General features: G+C 37.6%; 1 protein-coding gene across 1 annotated transcript in view; it reads left to right on the forward strand.

The window, feature by feature from the left end:
* Nucleotides 1–19612, forward strand: part of LOC105498714 (G protein subunit alpha q) — a 321416-nt gene that overhangs the window by 113662 nt on the left and 188142 nt on the right. The window contains exon 2 of the mRNA XM_011770985.3: nt 3522–3706. Within this exon, the coding sequence (XP_011769287.1) occupies nt 3522–3706 (185 nt within the window). The remainder of the gene's footprint in view (nt 1–3521; nt 3707–19612) is intronic.

A 19612-nucleotide genomic window follows, 5' to 3' on the forward strand; every position in this document is an offset into this window, starting at 1 on the left:
GCACCCTTGGGTTTTGGTGTCCAAAGAGGGGAATTCTGAAACCAATCCCTTGTGGATACCAATGTATGACTGTGCTTTTTGGCTGAATTCTGTTCTAGTGCCAAATAATACCTTAATTTCCTACTTGTATTACTCTACCTACAATATGTGCATCATGCAGATTTTTCTTACGCGAAGGTTTGCCTTCACTTTGAATTCACAACATTTGTATAATAAAATCAAAGTGTAAACATTAAGTTCTTGAGTGAAATTTACCTGGAACTTAGGGCTGGTCAATTGGAAGATGGCACCAAGATTCAAAATGGGTTCCTTTAATTGAAATAGTATTCAGAAATTCGAAATTAGCTTAAAGGGAGAAAAAAATGGGTTTAGTCAAAGCCCGGATGAGATATTTTTAAATTGTGGGCAATAGAAGTGAATTATCCTGGATTTAGGATAGTTGTGAAAATCATGCCCAGCCCTGTTTCTTTATCATGATTGGCTTCCAGAAGTGTGTCATGAGAATGAGTTACTGAATAGAAAACACTTTGTAAATAAAAGATTTATAGAGAACAGGACAGAGGAGAAAGAGAGGATGCCCTCCATTCCCTTGTATTCCTTGTCCTTCATCTGATTGGTATTTGTACTAGTCAGAGTTCCAGAAGGAAGCGGATGGCACACTCCAGTGTGGGGATTGAGGAGTGGAGTAGGTGTAAGTAACTTGTATGAGCTGGTGCAGTTACCTGGGGCCAAGCAATAGCTGGACAAGGCAGCAGTTGTTGGAACCCAGAGAGAGCAGCGGTATGGAGAGGGCCACCCAGCAGGAGCTGGAACCTCTTGAAGTCAACATAGCACACCTGTGCTTACTGCAGAGCGGAAGCTAGGAGAATAAATGCCCTTTCCTTTTTCTCCTGCTCTCTGGTTTCCTGTTGGCTAAACCCAAGCAGAAGGCAGAGTATAACAAAGCTGTTGAAATCCCTATTGGTCAGCCTCCTGGGGGTACCCAGCAAGATGAGATGGTGGAGAAAGGATCCCTGGGCGTGTTTCTGGCAACAGGAAAATATCTTAGGGTTGATTGTTTGATTGTTTTTTCTTTTCTTTTAATTTCTCCTAATTCACTTATCAGTCACATGTTTGGCCCCTACTTGGAGTCTACATTAGTGTGATATCCAGTGTGTGGACAGTGCCCAGGGACTTGGTGACTAGATCCAAAGAAGTGCCAAATGTTGACTGCTCTTGCCCAAAGTGATTTCAATTAACCACATACCAGTGTGCTTATACTTCATGTGATACTTTCTCTTTTTTTGTGGGGGTAGGGTAGTTACAAGTATATGCAGGTGACCAGGAGAAAAAAGGTCCTGTTGCCTGATATTAACCTCACAAATCAGGATTTCTTCTGTTTTTATTGTGAATTAATGGTTGTTTACACTTAGGCCCTCAGAGCAAGCCTTTGGCTGTGGGATCGTGATAATAAAGAAGCAATCTATGGGAGAGTAAATATACTAGTTTCTCTAGTATATGACTAGCAAATCATTGGTTGATAATGAGAAACAATTTTAGTAGCTTCATTTCTATTAGAGAAATGGTAGGTTTCAGCCACTTTATGTTTTTGTCCACTATTCATGGTTGGAATTATAAAATACTCATTTTAAACTTTCTGAATTAATCCTGTTAAATTGGGGTGATAGCATTCACATTACAGCTGTTAATTTATATTTCTACAAGTTCCAGATCACTTTACTAAAAGTAATAGGGAAATTATTATAAAGGAATCAGCCACTGCAGGACTCTATGGCTAGAAATACCTTTCATTGTAACTGTGTGAGGGCTATGTATTTACCAAGACATCTGCAGTCATTTAAGAGGCTTCTATGAAAACTGTAATACTTAATTGAAATTTTGTGATTGTTTATAAAGATAGTAATGAAATCCAACCATCAGAAAAACAAAATGAATTTAGGACAGATGGCGTATTACTAGCTTTTATTTTTTTTCTCCCTCCTTCCTTCCTTCTCTCTCTTCCTCCTTTCCTTCCTTTCTCTCTCTCTTCCTTTCCTTCCCTTTCTTTCTTTGTTTTTCTCAGCTTTGTAGTGAGGAAATGGCATTAAGGACCCTGGTGATAATGGCCATTGTGTGTTTCATTCTGTTATTCCGTCTTTAATATCCAAATTGGCACTTTTATTTTCTTCATATTTTTGGGGTAAGATAAAGACTGTTACTGTTTTGGAGATCTCAAGGAAATTTGAGAGGGAGTGAGAAACAGGCCCTGAGAAAGGACACATGAAAATGACCACTTACATTTAGAAAAATGAAGTTTTTCGATTTGGATTCATTGTAGAAGAAATATGCTGTCATTTTGTGAAGTGATCCCATTTTTCTGTCTTGTCTTCTTCCCAGCGACATGCATAGCTCTGTTAGGGATTACCTTCAGGCTTATGGTAACAGAAAAGTAATATTGAAGATGTGAAAAAGGAGATAGCACAGAAGGAAAAAAAGCTAATCACAATAAAAAGAAGGAAAAAAAGCTAATCACAATACATTTCTATATAATGTTACTAGTCAAGAATGGGGAGAGAGAAGAAGAACCACCGTTGCTTTCCTGAATTAGGTGATTCCTTGGAATAACTCAGTCAACCAGCCCCCTACCAGAAATAAATTCAGGGGATATGTGGTATCTAGAAAAATGATTCTTCTTCTTGCCTTACCAGGATACTGTGTTCTTATGCCTCATTTTAATATTGGAGAAAATGGGCTGGGTGTTGGGAGGCAAGGCTGGTGCACCCCTTGAGGCTAGGAGTTCACAGCCAGCCCAGTCAACCTAGTGAGAACCTGTCTCTACAGAAATTAAAAAAAAAAAAAAAAAAAAAAAAAATTAGCTGGGCATGGTAGTGCATGCTTGTAGTTCCAGCTACTTGGGAGGCTGAGGTGGGAGGATCAAGAGACTGAGATGCGATTTCTTTATCTTAGGAGTTCAAGGCTGCAGTAAGCTATGATCACACCACTGCGTTCCAGCCTGCGTTACAGAGCAAGACCCTGTGTCTAAAAAAAATAAAATAGATAACGTGTCTAGAAATTTTTAGGCCTTTTTTTTCTTGTCTCTGTCTGAATACCTTTTGTGTAAGTGCACTGTCATTTCCAGATTCAAATCCTGGCTAATCAACCCAGTGTCCTGGAAGCGTTTCAGATATTCTCCAGGGAACAGAGCTTTATCAGGTTTTACCATGTTCAAAAGATGCTGTTGTCATTGTTTCTTGCAAGATACATGGTTACAAATGACTATCAAAATTCAGTGCTGAGTGGTTTCCAAAGAGGTGACAGGTTTGGGTTTTTTGTTGTTGTTGTTGGAGGTCATCTGCCTTTGAAATATACTCTCTCCCTCTAATTTTGCTGAATGTTCACCATAGGTAGCGTTTCCAATTCTAGAATTGCTCCTCTCAGCAGGCCATCTGGGGATGCTAAACCAAGGCATGGTATTTGGTTTAGTTATCTGAGAGACTGAGATGGCGCTGTGGTCTGATAAGCTGCTATTGTTCCTCTTTCAGGGACAGGAGAGAGTGGCAAGAGTACGTTTATCAAGCAGATGAGAATCATCCATGGGTCAGGATACTCTGATGAAGATAAAAGGGGCTTCACCAAGCTGGTGTATCAGAACATCTTCACGGCCATGCAGGCCATGATCAGAGCCATGGACACACTCAAGATCCCGTACAAGTATGAGCACAATAAGGTAGGTGCGACTCTTCATCGGAGCAGTCGGCTGAATGGTCCAGGTGTTCACAATAGTGTGACAACACGAGTAGTGTCTTCACATGTCTGGAGTGCATAGGGGGATTTGGAAATATACATTTTCCATCCCATCATAAATGAGACTTTTAATAGATAATAAGTTTTTGATAAATGTCTTTTTCCTAAACCTCTAGAGTTACACCTATAAAAAACAGATTTTTATTTTTAGTGATGTCAATGAAAGGCATATTTGGATGTTCAGCAATAAATATTTTCAGGTTTAAAATTTGGGGAAGCACATTATGTTAAGGAGACAGTTTGTTAAGTATCATAAATTGGCCAAAGTCAGGGATTTCAAAGAGGTGGTGGTGGCCTTGCTTTTTAACAAATTGAAAAAAGAATGAAAACAACTTAAAACCATTCAGTCTGGTTTAACTTTGAATTTTGTGATTTTCTTTCAGTAGTACCACAGGCTTCATTTGATTTCAAAATAGGCCCATCGATCACTTCCAATAACCTTTCCAACACATTTCCCTGCCATTGTGTTAAAGTAACAGAAACTTCTAAAACCACTTGAAAAAGGATTGGGGGAAAAACCCCTCAAAGTTTAGCTTTTTAGAAAATAAGCACACTTCCAGTATCCTCTAGCATTATTTCTTGGTTGAAGTAAAATACCATCCCCCTTCTCCCCAACATGAAAATAAATGCTATAATTGCTCATCCTCTAAATATTAAAGAGATGTAATACCAAACAAGATTGGTATATCTGAGGGTTGCCCATGTTTGAATTTATGCTGCAGTTGTCCTGCATAAAGCTCGTAGGCAGGACCTGGACCTGCACCCAGGGTGTGACTGTCTGTGCTGAGGCCCCCAGCCCGAGGGAAGGGATATCCATTTGGAATTTGTTAGAAATGTCTTTGTTGTCTTCAGAAGTCTTCATTGCCTTCCTGTTAATCAATACATCCCCCATAGGTGCAGTCTTTGCTCCTCAGGGATTTTAGGTATGCTGATCCTGTAAGTAAGCCTTGCCTTTTGTTGATAAAACCCTGCATTTATACCTGTAATTATTTTAGAGTCTTCAATAAGAAATTTTCATTCTCTCAGTACTTTTGATAAATCTACTGTGAAGGATGTTTCCATGTACCAAGATAAGTAGGCAATAGCAAGAAGTTGGGATGTCCAGTGGGACTCATAGATTTAACTCACAAAATGAACCCACAGCTAAAATAAGGCAGTTCTGTATACCTTTGCCTCTGTTACCATCCAAAGGCTTCTATAATAAAGTACCAAATCATCTGAAAATCAGGCATTTGTTTTTCGTAGATGGTTCCTTGAAATTAACACTGGTTTCTTACCTAACTGATACTTTCATACCTGGTTTTCCAGTGGCAACAGGAATCTTTCCACAAATAGCAAAGAGACCTACCACAAATAATTCCTCCTGCTTTTATTTTCAAGAGTGAAAAAGAACTGGGCAAGTTTTTGAGCCCAGGAACATGGTAATTGAGCCAGAGTAAGCTGCATGGATACATCTAAGTAGTCTGAATTTGAGAGAATCAGGGTTCTCCCTGCCCCAAGAAATCTCAGTGGTTTTTGAAATCGTTAGCATGCTTGTTTCCTTGTAGTTGTAATTGTGTTTATTTTGTTTGTTGTTTATTTTTTTAATACCAGCGAGTTTTCCAGTTTACAGTCAGTTGGTAATACGATGATCTTATGAATTCTGCCTGACTTACCGTATGTGTGCTGTTGTTTTTTATATATACACACCATAGTGCCAGTTTACACACTAAAATATAATCTCCCTGAATTTTATCCCCCAAAATCTTATTTCTTAGATGTTCCAGAAGAATCCTTCAGGACCTTGCCCTGTTGGTAGATTTTCATATGAAGATCATTTATTATACAGTCATGTAGATGTTAAAGATGGGGTGGAATTTATGCCTTATTCACGTAACACATTGAAGAATATTTAACACTGTGTGTTATTTGAACTTTTCATGTCAATTTTTTTTTTTTTTTTTGGGACGGAGTCTTGCTTTGTCATCAGGCTGGAGTGCAGTGGCACGATCTCAGCTCACTGCAACTTCCGCCTCTCAGGTTCAAGTGATTCTCCTGCCTCAGCCTCCCAAGTAGCTGGGACTACAGGCGCGCACCACCACACCCAGCTAATTTTTGTATTTTTAGTAGAAACGGGGTTTCACCATGTTGACCAGCATGGTCTTGATCTCTTGACCTTGTGATCTGCCTGCCTCGGCCTCCCAAAGTGTTGGGATTGCAGGCATGAGCCACCGCGCCCGGCCTCATGTCAGTTCTAATTGAATAGACATTACTGTGTTGAATAGTATTTCAGTTATAAATTGACATCATAAAAAGTTACAATATATGAGTTTTCCTCGGATACCATAATTATCCTCATAAATCCTCCTACATATCATGACTTTAGTGTTTGATGACCTCCCAATTTCCCATGTTTAACCCCCTTTCATTCATGATACAAATGACTTTCACCTTTGTTTCTTTTTCTTTATATCATATACATGTTCTAAAGTGTCACTCTCCCCTTGCTTCATCCATTAACTTTCTGAACTCTGCCCACTCCTTGCCTTTGTTTATGCTTGTTAAGGACATCATGTCTACTCCTTCCTGTTCAGCATAGCGACCTCTTCTTCCTAGAGTTCTGTAATCACCTGCCAACCCCTCATAGTGTTAAGTAATCCTACCCTTCTTTAGCATATCCATAGTGAAGTGTTGGTAATTGCCTAGCTTGTATTGATTATGGTGACTTGGGTGTTGATCTTATTTTCATCACTAGATTCTGAGCTCCTTGAAAGTCAGTCTTCATCAGTTCCATCTTTGCATTCTTCATTGTCCCTGGCATTATATCTTGTACATAGTAGGTGCTCAAAAAATACTTCTTTTTGAATAGGTAAATTATTTGTGGCCAGGTATGGTGACTCACGCCTGTAATCCTAGCACTTTTGGAGGCTAAGGCGGGCGGATCACCTGAGGTCAGGAGTTTGAGACCAGCCTGGCTAACATGGTAACCCCGTCTCTACTAAAAGTACAAAAATTAGCCAGGCGTTTTGGCACATGCCTGTAATCCCAGCTGCTTGGGAGGCTGAGGCAGGAGAATTGCTTGAACCCTGGAGGCGGAGGTTGCAGTGAGCTGAGATCATGCCACTACACTGCAGCCTGGGCAACAGAGCAAGACTCCATCTCAAAAAAAAAAAAAATTATTTGTGAGCTTAACAATTGAGAGTCTCTTCGTCTGCCCCAAAGTTGTCAAAATGATTATTCAAATCAACAAATAACTCTTGACATCTCTATGCATAAGGGAATAAAGGCTATATACTGTCAGGGATGCAGAAAAGTTCCATCAGGGCTGGACAGAAATTTACAATCCAGAAAGGGAGAAGGGCAGATCTGAGGGAGGGACACATTGGGGAGAAGGAATGGCTATAGTAAATGATCAGAAGGGATTTGCATGTGATGTAGATATCTGCCAATTTAGCTTGAGTGGAATTCTTATAGAGGAGGACTAGAAAATGGTTTAGGATGTTTCATGAACGATTTTGCATCTGGGCTAAATTTGGCTTTTATTTTCTGTGTTTATTATCTTAATAATAATATTTTATGTTTTGGTTAGAATTTTCTGTAGAAATTTCTGTTTACAAAGGTATATTATAATTTATAAATAGTCTAAGGAATTTGGTGTATATTTGATTAACAGTTACATGGAGGTATCACATTCTGATTTATATTATTGTGACACTAAAGATATAAAATAAATAACTATTTTGGAAATTTGGCTTTAAAACAACCATTTGATTTTTTTAGTAAAGCTTCTCTGCACCCACCATCACGTTGGCCATAATCTATAGTAGCATAAATGAAGATACTTTCTAACATTGTCCAGCATAACTTTGTACTTGGCTTTTGAGCTCCTGTATTTTATAAAGCAAAGCATGGCCTATACATTATATGAGCTCTTCTGAACTGGGGAAGTGTTCAGTTTTGTTTGCTGTGACATTGGTTCTGACTTTAGGAATGCCACCCCAGAGTAACTGAGGTTTCATTTGCTCCTGCTTCCTTGTTATTGCTTGAACTGATAGTCCTGCCTGGTTAGCTGGCCGGAGGATGCTGTGGTCAGGGGGAGTCCAATCCACAGTCTCTGGACAAAATGGTGTGACATTGCATGCCCTTTGTCAACAGATTGCAGAATTAGTAAGGAGCTTGTAATTGCACACTTTACCAAAAGAAATATGAATTCTTCCCCGAGTGTGTATCGGTTGTCCTGTTCTTGTACTTTTTTTTTTTTTTTTGCCAAACAAGCACTGTTTATAGGTGAGCTGCTTGGACTCAGCCCAGGTGAGAGAAGACATACATCTTAGGACTTCTGAATAGTCTGTGAACTAGGGCTTTTTTATTCCTAAATATTATTTTGCATTTTCCCTGAACACAAATATTGATAACTAGTGATAAAAAGGGATTAAGTATTTGTCACTCAGTCAAATCAAAAGCCATATTTAAGGCTCCATTAGGTGCAGGGCATTTGACTGTGAGATAACTCTGTCATTTCTTAGTTTCCAAAAGAAATAATTTTTATCCCTGTTATTTTATGGCTTCCTTTTTTTTTTTTTTTTTTTTAAGTTTATTATTTGAGAACTTTTTACTTTAGGTTCAGGGGCACATGTGCAGGTTTGTTAAATAGGTAAGCTTGTGTCACGGGGGTTTGTTGTACAGAATATTTTGTTACCCAGGTACTAAGTCTAGTACCCAATAGTTATTTTTCTTCTTCCCCGCAACCGCCTTCTACCCTCTTTATACCGATGTGCTTTTCTGATGAATGTTTGCTTTGGTATTGAAATCAGCTCTTAATTAAAAAGGGAAGGACATTAAGTGCCTGTGTTTATATGGCTAAGGAACTGTCTTGAGTTACAGCTGAGGGAGTGGATCTCAGGGTTTGGAATCCCTGATTTTTTACTGTCTGCACCTGGCAGTTGGGGTGCTTCCTGTGTTGCCTGTTATTAGTTATTTCACATTTTTTTACCTTATTTTCTCAATCAGATTGAAAATTATCTTACACTAAGCAAGCTTCTTCCTTTATAATTCTTTATCTCCTCCATAACATGCCAGATATGTTGTAGAAGCTTTTGTTTATTGAGTGAATTACTCCAGATAGCGGATCATAGTATCCTTTGATAGTTGGCTTATAATCTCTGTGAACTGTGAAATAAGGGTGGTATTGTGGCAATTTGAAAGTATTGATAGGCCATTGCTCCCTTTGCCAGTCCTGGGAAGAGAAAAGAATCTGATACAATGCTTCTTCATGTAGTGAATTTTAAGACAGTTGTCCAGGAGAACTCAGCCTCACCTTTGTTGAATGTTGAGTGGACAGTTGCACCTTTTTTTTCATAAACCAGTTTTTCCTTTTAGACTTGAAAGTCCTGATAACCAGGGCTCATTTAGCACTTCAGCTGCAGCTGTCTCTGACTAAATAGCCAGGCGTTTTGAGGCCTGACACCTGTGTTTCCCTTTCGCCTAGCATGGAGGGGATATGAGACGATGTATTGCTACAGTGCCTTTTGTCCTCTCTGAGCAATTCTGAGAAAGAACTTGTCACAGGAAAGTACCTCGTTAAACACATTTGGCACTTTCTGAATTTTCTGTACTTCTTGAATAATCCAATGTCCCAGAAGCCATTTTTCATTTTTCTGAAGAAAAATGTAGCTAAGATTCTGGAGAATTTGCCAACTTATTGTTGCCCTTGATCCAGGAATAAAACATTAGTACTTTGTTCAACATGAGTGAATTTTCTTAGCTTACAAAATGCCAATAGGCTGATTTCATTTTAATATTTCCCGCCTATGTAATAGATACATAATAGAGGCAGAATTAATAAATACATATTCTTATCTACCCCTCTGAAGAGCTGTATCAGTTAAGGTTCTCTGCTTGCAAGCAACAGAAACCAACACTGGCTAACTTAAGTAGAAAATGAATTTATCTGAAAATGGACTCACTGGGAGAAAGGAGTAGAAGCTGAAGGATGTGCTCTTAGAAACTAGGGCAGGCTCAGGGAACTCATCTGTGAAATGGATGAATTCTGACCATTTCCAATCTTCTGTCGCCCACCCAAGATTCAGATTTCTGGGAAAAAGTGCCGATTTGGAGCAGCCTGGATTCTTTGCTAACTCTTTAAACAGGGGAAGGCTCAACAATATGATTGACAGCCCCTGAGGGAAATACCGGTACAGTTGGTGGAAGAAGGGGAATGATGGTGGCACAAATTACAAATCTTCACTGTGAAAATACACAGCTTGAAAAATCAAATGACACATGAATTCTTCATAGAAGCAAGCCCTCTGATTTTACTTAGCATTTGCTAAGTCTTTGCTAAAATAAATACTCTGGATGGAAAGAAGTAAAGGGGTTAGTGACTTAGTTATATACAAAGTAGCTAGCTGAATTTGACCCTAAGGATTGAATATAATAACCTTGGGATTATTCCATTCCCCCTCAGCCTCAGTTGTTTTAACTCTCTAAGCCTTGAATTTCTCCATCTGTAGAATGGGACAAATAATAATAGGATTATTTCAAGGGTTAAATAGATAATGTATGTGAAAATGTCTCATAAATGATTTTTGAAAGTTTGGAAGTTATAAAAGGAATTGTCATTGCGTAGAGAATGAATACTACTAACCTTCCATCTTTTTAAAGAATAAAACAAAAAAAACAATGTGACCAGATTTAGGAGGTATTTAAGGAAAACCTCAGAGTCACTTCAGAGTGACAGTCATTGAAATGGGATACCAAAAGAGGTACAGAAATCTCCTTTTCTGACTGTGTTCAAAATAGAATGTATTTTTAACATGTGAATTTCTTTAAAGCACTTTTGCTAAAATAAAGCTAGGAATGTAGTAGACAACCTCTAAAATTCTTCTCAACACTGTTTTTCTTCATGTTGATTTTCTAATTCTAAATCTCTAAAAAAGAGATGAAGCTGTTATTAAAATTATTTTCTTATATTTTGAAGCTTCTGCCTTTCTTGAACTTTGTCCCTTCTATAGCACCTATGAAAAATTTTTAAAAAGACAATAAACAACAGATTTGCTTTGACAATGGTCTCCAGCCCAATAGAGATTTTTTTCTTTGTATCTAAATCCCATACGTGATTGCGTGATTGCAGTGATTACATCTACGTTGATTTTTTTTTTAAGTGTTCAAAAGTTCAATATCAGATTTTTTTTTTTTTCAGTGTTTAGACATTCAATATCAGATGAAGGTTTTTGTGGGTGACAGTGATTTTAATTGGATTGTTGGCCACAGGGTACCAAAACAGCCTGTGCCTTTTCATAGGGAAACTTTCTACTCCTGCTTCTGTGAATCTTTGAGAGTTTTCTCATCTTTTTTTGTTTTTGGAGATGGAATTTCGCTCTTGTTGCACAGGCTGGAGTGCAATGGCGTGATCCCGGCTCACCACAACCTCCACCTCCTGGGTTCAAGCGATTCTCCTGCCTCAGCCTCCCAAGTAGCTGGGATTACAGGCATATGCCACCACGCCTGTCTAATTTTTTGTATTTTTGGTAGAGACGGGGTTTCTCCATGTTGGTCAGGCTGATCTCGAGCTCCCGACCTCAGGTGATCCGCCCGCCTCAGCCTCCCAAAGTGCTGGGATTACAGGGGTGAGCCACTGCGCCCGGCCTCTTGGCTTTTTAATAGTCTAAAGGAATCTATGGACTTTTCATGGCCAATTTGAAGAGTCAGCCACCTCTTTTTCTAAGATTGGTTTACTGCTTTCTCCCTTCTTTCCAGGACTCTTGGGAGTTGAATCACCATGGAGTCTCTGGTAACTATATCAACTTTCAAAATCCCTTTCAATAATTTCTTTTCTCTTTTAATATCTTGCAGATACTTCCTAGCCACATTTTCTTCTCCTTTATCTTTGCAGTTCTTTATTCATTTTATACCCATGATGGCCATGTAAAAATAGCAGATGAATATGAGATTTTTAAAATTATTTGTTTTCTTGGCTAAAGTTAATCCGTAATCCCAAAGCATGCCATATTGCCTATCTAGGATGTACATCTAAGTTCATTTTCATCAGAGGAGGACTCTGAAACAAAAGAAGACTTCAGCAGTAGACTGAGACTGATTTTTTAAAAATTTTTGATAATAAAAAGATTTCAGAAAGATACAGAAGAGTTGCACACATCATCAGTATTGAGTCTCGTGTGTTTTTCCGTTGTCAATACATGTGTATCTAGATTTTTTGATCTGGATCAATATGACCATAACCTCAGAAGACTCTTCACGCTCCCTTCCAGTCAATACTCCCAAGTTCTGAAGGATGACCACTATCCTGACTTCTAGTAACATAGATTAGTTTTGTTAGTGTTTGATCTTGGTATGAATAGAGGCATACAAAATATATATTCCTTTGTCTCTGGTTTATTTTACTCAACATTGTGTTTGTGGAATTCACCCACTTTGTTAACTTGTAATTCCTTTATTCTCGTTGCTATGTAATAGCAATGCCTGACAGAACTTTCTATGGTGATTAAAATGCTTTCTATCTCTTCTGTCCAATACAGTAGCCACTAGCTACATGTGACTATTGAGTTGTGAAATGTGCCTAGTATAACTGAGGAACTGAATTTTTACTTTTATTTAATCTTATTAATTTACATTTAAATTTACATGTGACCAGCAGCTACTGTACTGGACAGTACAGTTGTATGACATTTCATTTTATAAATATACTATAATTTGTTTTATATATATATATATAAAATTATATCCTATTATAAATTTGGGCATTTCTGGCTGATAAAAATACTGCAAATATAAACATTCCTGTAGCTGTCTTTGGTGAACATAAGTATGCATTTCTTTGGAGTATGTATCTAGCATTTGGAATTCCTGAGTCAGAAAGTATGCATATAATCAGTTTTAGTACGTAGATACTGCCAAAGAGTTTTCCAGGGTGATTGTACTACTTTACATTTCCACAAACTGTGAGAGTTCTAGTTGCTCCACATCCTTGACAACAACATTTGATATTATTATTTTTGTTTTAGTTATTCTCATGGCTGGTATTACTAGTTTTGGTTTGTTTTTGAGACTGGGTGTCAGCTATGTTGCCCAGGCTGGTCGAGAACTCCTGGGCTCAAGCAGTCCTCCCACCACAGCTGGGATTACAGGGGTATACCACCTCACCCAGTAGTCTTTTTAATTTAGCTATTCTGATGACTGGATAGTGGTATCACATTGTTGTTTGAATTTGCATTTCTTTGATAACTAAGTGTCCTGAGCACTTTTTAAAAATATGTTTACTGACTATTTGGTTATCTCTTATAAAATTAATTTTTTACCCTTTTTCCATTGGCTTGTCTGATTTCTCATCATTGTTTTGTAGGAGTTTCTTTTATATTAAGGACATACATCTTTGTTGAGTAAATGGATTACAAATGTCTATTTTGTAGCTTTTTATTTTCTTAATGGTTCTTTAAGTGAAAGTTCTCAATGGTAAGATTGCCCAGTTTATAATTTTTTCCTCTTCTAATAATTACTTTTTTGTGTCCTTTTAAAGTAATCTTTGCCTACTTAAGGTCATGTAGATAATTTGCTGGATTTTCTTCTAAGTTCTTTATTGTTTTACATTTTACATTCAGACCTAAAATCCATTTCAGGTGGATTATAGAGTATGGTATGAGGTAAAGGTCAAGTTTTTGTGTTTTTTATCTGGATATCTAACCCAATTCATTTATTGAAATGACCAACCTTTACCCACGGCAATACGGTGTCACCTTTGTCACAAATCAAGTGAATGTATATGTATGAGTTTGTTTCTGGACTCTCCATTCTGTTCCATTGGTCTATTTTGTATATCTTTGTGCCACTACTCTATTAATGTGCTCTATTAATGCCTAAGCCTTGCAATGTTTTAATATTGGGCAGCAGTAGAAGTCATTCAGCATTGTTTTCCTTCTTTGGGATTGCACAAGAGCTGAATTTATTCCTGTGTACTTTTAAGGAAGAGCATTTTTTTAAACTGGCAGGTAGATTTCCTAGGGTTAATCCAAATGTATTAATTGTTCTCTCTAATGCAAACATCTTCCTTTTTCTTGAGGCCTCAGTTTATTTCCTTATCCAGACTGTGTTAGCTGCATAGCTCAGTAAAAGGACTTTTATTTCTCCTAGTTTGATAATATGGTTTTCTTTCTTAGATCAGTGTCCTTATTGATGAAGGGTGATGGTGGCTTCATTATTATTCAGTGATGTTCTTTCTCACTTTAAACATTTCCTCTAACAAGAGTTGGAACTGGACACTGAGTGCAGTGGAGTTCTACAAATTCCCCTTCCACTAATCACTTTTTGGGCCAGCATGGCTCTACAGCACCAGATTTTGCATCAGAATCCCTTCAAGTTTCCTATCTTCACCATCTGTAGCATTTAGATTGAAAAGGCTTACCTGGGTTTTCTTTTTTTGTATTTTGTGATCTCAAGCTATTGGAAGTAGACCAATTCGTGTGGCTCAATATGAGTGCTAAAGTTACATTAGAAGGTAATGAAAACTGATTTTGCCATTTTATTTGCTATAGTATTTTAATCCTGGTATGTAAAATTGTTATTCATTTGTGCCTAATGCTGATAATGGGAAGCAGCTCACTGTGGTAAGAGTAGGGGCATTAAGCACAGGTGCAACTGTAAACATATGTATCCACATACACACGTGTGTACACAAACTCATGAATGCCAGCAATGACCTTTGGACACTACATTGTATATATATCTAGGAATAAAACTGATGGAAGTCCAGTATTATCAGTAAATTGTACACATGCAATGACTGTCTTTGCATAATGTTCCCCCAGCTTATGCTTGGTGGCTTATCTGCATTGTTATTCATCTCATCTCAAAGTAACCTAGCTCAGCTTGTCTTCAGTTCATTCACAGCTTCCACATCCACAGCTCAGTTCATCTTCAGCTAATCCACATCGTTTAAAATTGGATGAAAGGAAGAGAATTAATACTTGAGGGCAGAGATTGGGCCTTAATTACTTAAACCTAGTTCAGTATTTGACATATGGTTCTACTCTGTTGGATGAATTAATGAGTGAACATTTGTTGACTGTGATGGGTTTTGTGTACTTTGTGGTATACACACAAGAGCACAACTACTGGAGTCACACACGACTTGGTTTGAAACATACTCTACAACAAAACCATTGTGTGGTATTAAGCAAATTAATGTCTCTGAATTCCAGTTTTCTTATTTGTAAAATAGTGGTGATTCTAATGCCTGTTTCACAATGTGTTTTGAGAATTACGTAGTCTGGAAAAGTTGAAAGTGTTGTCCATTGTTAAATGGAGATGATGTTCTTTAGTCATTCAACAAATGTTTGCTAAGTACTTCCTATGTTGTAGTTAACAGAAACTGATATGGCTGATCTTAAAAAAAAAAAAAAAAAAAAAAAAAAAGCACTCCAAGGAACATTACTGATCAGTCCAAACACATGAGCGAACTCTGCGTTAGCAGTCTGGCTCTAAACTGCTCTCAGCTGCTTAGGCTAACCTGCGCAGAATGACCAGGAATTGACAGCCACCATATAAAACACATGTGGCATAGTTTAATGCATTTTAGTAGGAAGTTGTGAAGCTGGTCATTTGGCTGTTCTTGGTTAACTCCTGGCAAAGCATCAGATGGATACTTTTCTTGTTCTTTTAAACCAAATAATGTATTGTTTTCCCTTGTTAATTTTAAAACAATGCATCTATTTTCAACTAGAGGCAGAATATATTTGTTGGAGCCAAGGAAAGTGAATGCCTGAATAGAGGTCGAGGGAGGGTGTGAGAAATGCTGGGGCATTTCCTTCTCATTTTTACGCCACTGGAGAAGTCATCTCAGTGGTGCACTTAGTTTTTGCTATTGTAGAAAATTAGGGTAGTGCTTACTTAATATTTAGTGAAGCAGTAGTTTCCTTCATTTTAATAACATGTATCAAAACTTAAAACTCTTGTTGCTTCTCAAATTGTAGTCTTATTCTTTATTATATTGTTTTACCCTAAATTACTTAAACCTGCTATGCAATTATGTTTTTAAATAGTATGTTGTTTACCTACTCATGATTTTCATTAGTACAAGCGTGTATATCCAAACATGAATATCAGCAATAAATGCACTTTAAAAAGTGACTTTTTATGTCATTTCATGTTATATTATGCTTTTCCTTTCAAGAGAGAAAAAGCTCTTCATTAATAGCTACAGTTACTCATTTTGGCTATTCTCATATAAATTTATGCTTTTACTACCTTTATTTTCCTGATTTTATGTTTCTTAAAGTGAATTTAAGAAGATACCTTTAAGTTATTGCTACCACTTTGTAAGATGTATATGCAATTTTGTTTGTTTGTTTGTTTTTTTAACTGTCTTGTGTTACTTGTTAAAACTGAAATGTAACAGAGAGGACTGGCATATATCAAGAAATGTGATATCCCTGCTGAGATGAGCAGTAGTATTAGATTGGCTGGTAGGTTATCTGCTTCTGTCAATGTGCACACTTCCTTTGTGGTTAAAAAAAAAGTATAACGGTTTTGAACTAAAAAGAAGACTGTACCGAGTGTTGTCGACATTGGCCTGTCTGTGAGGTGGTGAAAATTCCTTAAAGACAGTGCTTCTGTGGAAAGAGTTCATCTAATTAGGTGATTGTGTATGCATTCTCAAAAGCACTAGCCTAGTCTTTGGTCTCTTGACCGTCTTTAAGCCATTTTACTACCAGGCAGCTGGTGGATTGCAACAGGATGAGATTGTATAGCTGTTTGATCGTATTAATGGAACACTGCAGTCAACGTACCTCACTAAAGTTGGGGATTAAAATACTTCCAGATTCACTTGTCTTTTAGTTGACCTTGATCCTTGGCATAAAATAATCAATACCATATGCTTTGTGGGTGGCCTGCATCAGTGTTGTGCAGTTTTTTGCCAGCCATGGAGGAGAATGGTGGCCCAGAGGAAGGGGTGCCTTTTTCTCTCGACAGCACTCTCTTTTTGCCAGACTGTATACACAGAAAGTGGAGAGGTGGGTACATTATTCTAATATGCATAGAAGTGCCACATACTCCAGTGACAGCTTTGGGTCTTCCTAACTGAATGTGAGGTTGAGAAGAGTGATTTTGTGTTCTAGAGTAGTTCTTATCGAACTTGAATATGTGTAAAAGTCATGTGAGGCTCTCATTAAAATGTCTCTCTGTATTTCAGTGGATCTGGGGTGGGCCTGAGAGTCTGCTCTCCTCACAAGCGGCCCGAAGTAGTGGCCTCTTGGAAATAACTGACTCTCTGCCACCAGAGGCAATATGAAATCAGTAGGCTACCTTTTATAGAGAAGATCCCAGAAATTATACTTCAATAGGATTTTGGCCATGAGACATTCAGCAATTTATTTAAACTCTCTATGCTATGCCTTCCTTGTAGGAAATGTGAGGAGATAATAGTGTTCACTTTGTATGGTTAGTGGGAGCGTTAATGGCAATATATAGTTGCAAAACTTTTGGGACAGTAACATCAACATAGTCAGTATCTACTAAATGGTTGTTGAATTCTTCCCGGAAAGTGCTAGGTCAGGAGAGATATGTATCTGTTTGAAGAAAGTGCACAATATTTGAGAAGAAATTGCTTATTGTTTAAAGACATAGAAGAAGCTATGATCCAAGAATGAGACTTGGGTTCCCATGATCAGGTGCAGCAGTGGTTTCTTGGGAGCAGCGGCTGGCCTCTGGTCGGATTTAAGGCATCAGAATGTAGATGAAACTAGGGGCCCTTCTGAAGGGGTTCATCGATTTCTGTCACTGCTGAGATAAAGGAGTCTTCACTTTTCTCTAACCGTCGAAGTGTCTTGTTCTCTTGACTTCAGGGTGTTTGTAGGGTAAGGAAGGAGGCAGACAGTTGAATAACGAAAAAGGCAAAGGGACAGAAGAAAAAGGGGGAGAAATAACTTTAGCCAACCACTTCTGGGCCTTTTTTATTTAATGTGCTTCAAAATGTGAGGTAGGTAGTAGTATTCTAATTCTACAGATGAAAAATGTTTAAAATACATGCCCCAAATAACTCAATTTGTAAGTGTATGGGACTGGATTAAGCCCAGCCCAGAATTAGGCTTAATTCCCTAAAGGCAGCTCATACACTTGACTCCTTAAACACCTTTGGCACCTATGACACATGTATTTAATTTTCTTGTGCAAAAGAGTAAATGGAGTTACCTGTGGCTACTCCGGCTCTCTTTCCACCACTTCAGCCAGCTAAAGTTACTGCTGTTTCCCCAGGACCTAGCAAAGGGCCTGACCCACAGTTGGGCTCAGTAAATACTATGGAATTAATGAGTCCGTATTTAATCAGAGAGCTGTTCACATGATACCACTACTATTATGGATCTTTTAAACTTTTAACTCTGATAACCACCTATTTGATTTCCACTTCTTGACTGTACACCCTTTTTACTTGTTCTTTATGTTTTTTATTAATCCACACACTTCATATCTACTTAAATAATTTTTAAAATCCCACCAAGTATTTTTTCATTTCTCTTCGAGCCAGAGGAAGTGTAAGATGTGTACTTTGCTTATGGGGATTTGCAGTCTCATTGGAGAGGCAAGATACTTAACAAAATTATTTAGTTCTTTAATGTACAGTCAAGGCAGAGTTTCTATAGGAAAGCTCATATATTCTTTCTTTCTTTCCTTATTTCCCTTTCTTTGTCCCCCTTTCTGCTATTCTGGATTTGGTGCATGTAGTGATGCATCTGGCAGCGCTGGGGGTTTGTCCATTTTCTGACCATTTCCCACAACGGTATCTTTGTTAGGAGCCAGGGAAGGCATCTTAATTACTGCTGCAATCTTGGGATCATGAAATGCGCAACTCTATGAAAAACTTGGTCACAAATCAAGAAAGTGATTGGAAAGCTTATGCAGCAGAAAAATAACTTGCCCATGAATTATTAAACACCTCTGGTATGAGAACATAGCTGTAATACTTGAAATTAAGAAGCTTGTTTCCATAAATACTAGACCCATTTTCCTTTTTCTCAAATAGAAAAACATTTTTATAAATATAAAGATAAATGTGTTCATTGTGAAAATTCAGATAACATAGAAAAGCAAAAGAAGAAGGTAAAAATCACTTGTAATCTCACTGTGTGAGAAAGTGACTGGATTTTATGGTATATTCACATACTGAGATTTAACTGCACGTATAAATGTAGGTTCACTATCCCGCATCTAAAACTTCTTGGGACAGTTTTCTTAGATTGTAGAAAGATAATGTGAGAAAACCCCCACTGAGGTTTGGAGTTGTACTGTGTAATCAAATACATTAACATTTCAGCAGCAAAGTATGTTAATATTTGCAATTAGTGGAATAAATGAAGATTGTAAATAGCTTTGCAGCAAGTCACGTTTCCCATAAAGTAATTACAAAAAAAAGTCTTTTCAGTTCTTGGAAATTTGGGGATTTCAGCTAATAAGTAAGGGAGTATGGACTTATATACAAAATATTGACTTTTTTGTATCAAGTATGCATCACGAGTACTTTTTTCTGACTTGTTTTCTCACATATGCCATAATGAACATCATTGCAGGATAAACTGCTGGTAATGGAATTGCTGGATCAGAACATGCACACATTTTTGAGGCTTTTGATAAAGATTATGACATTGCCATCCAGAAAGATCATACCAAATTACAGTGTGGGATCTGAACTTGCCTGTTTTTACCACGTCTTTACCAACTCAGTTTTATTAGTGTTTTAGGTGTTTCCAATCTAATTGGTGAAAGTGATACTTTAATCTACATTTTTGAATATTGATGATGTACTCCATTTCATAAATGTTTGGCTGTAAAATTTCCTCTAGAT

Source organism: Macaca nemestrina, chromosome 14 (assembly GCF_043159975.1).
Source record: "Macaca nemestrina isolate mMacNem1 chromosome 14, mMacNem.hap1, whole genome shotgun sequence".
NCBI lineage: Eukaryota > Metazoa > Chordata > Mammalia > Primates > Cercopithecidae > Macaca > Macaca nemestrina.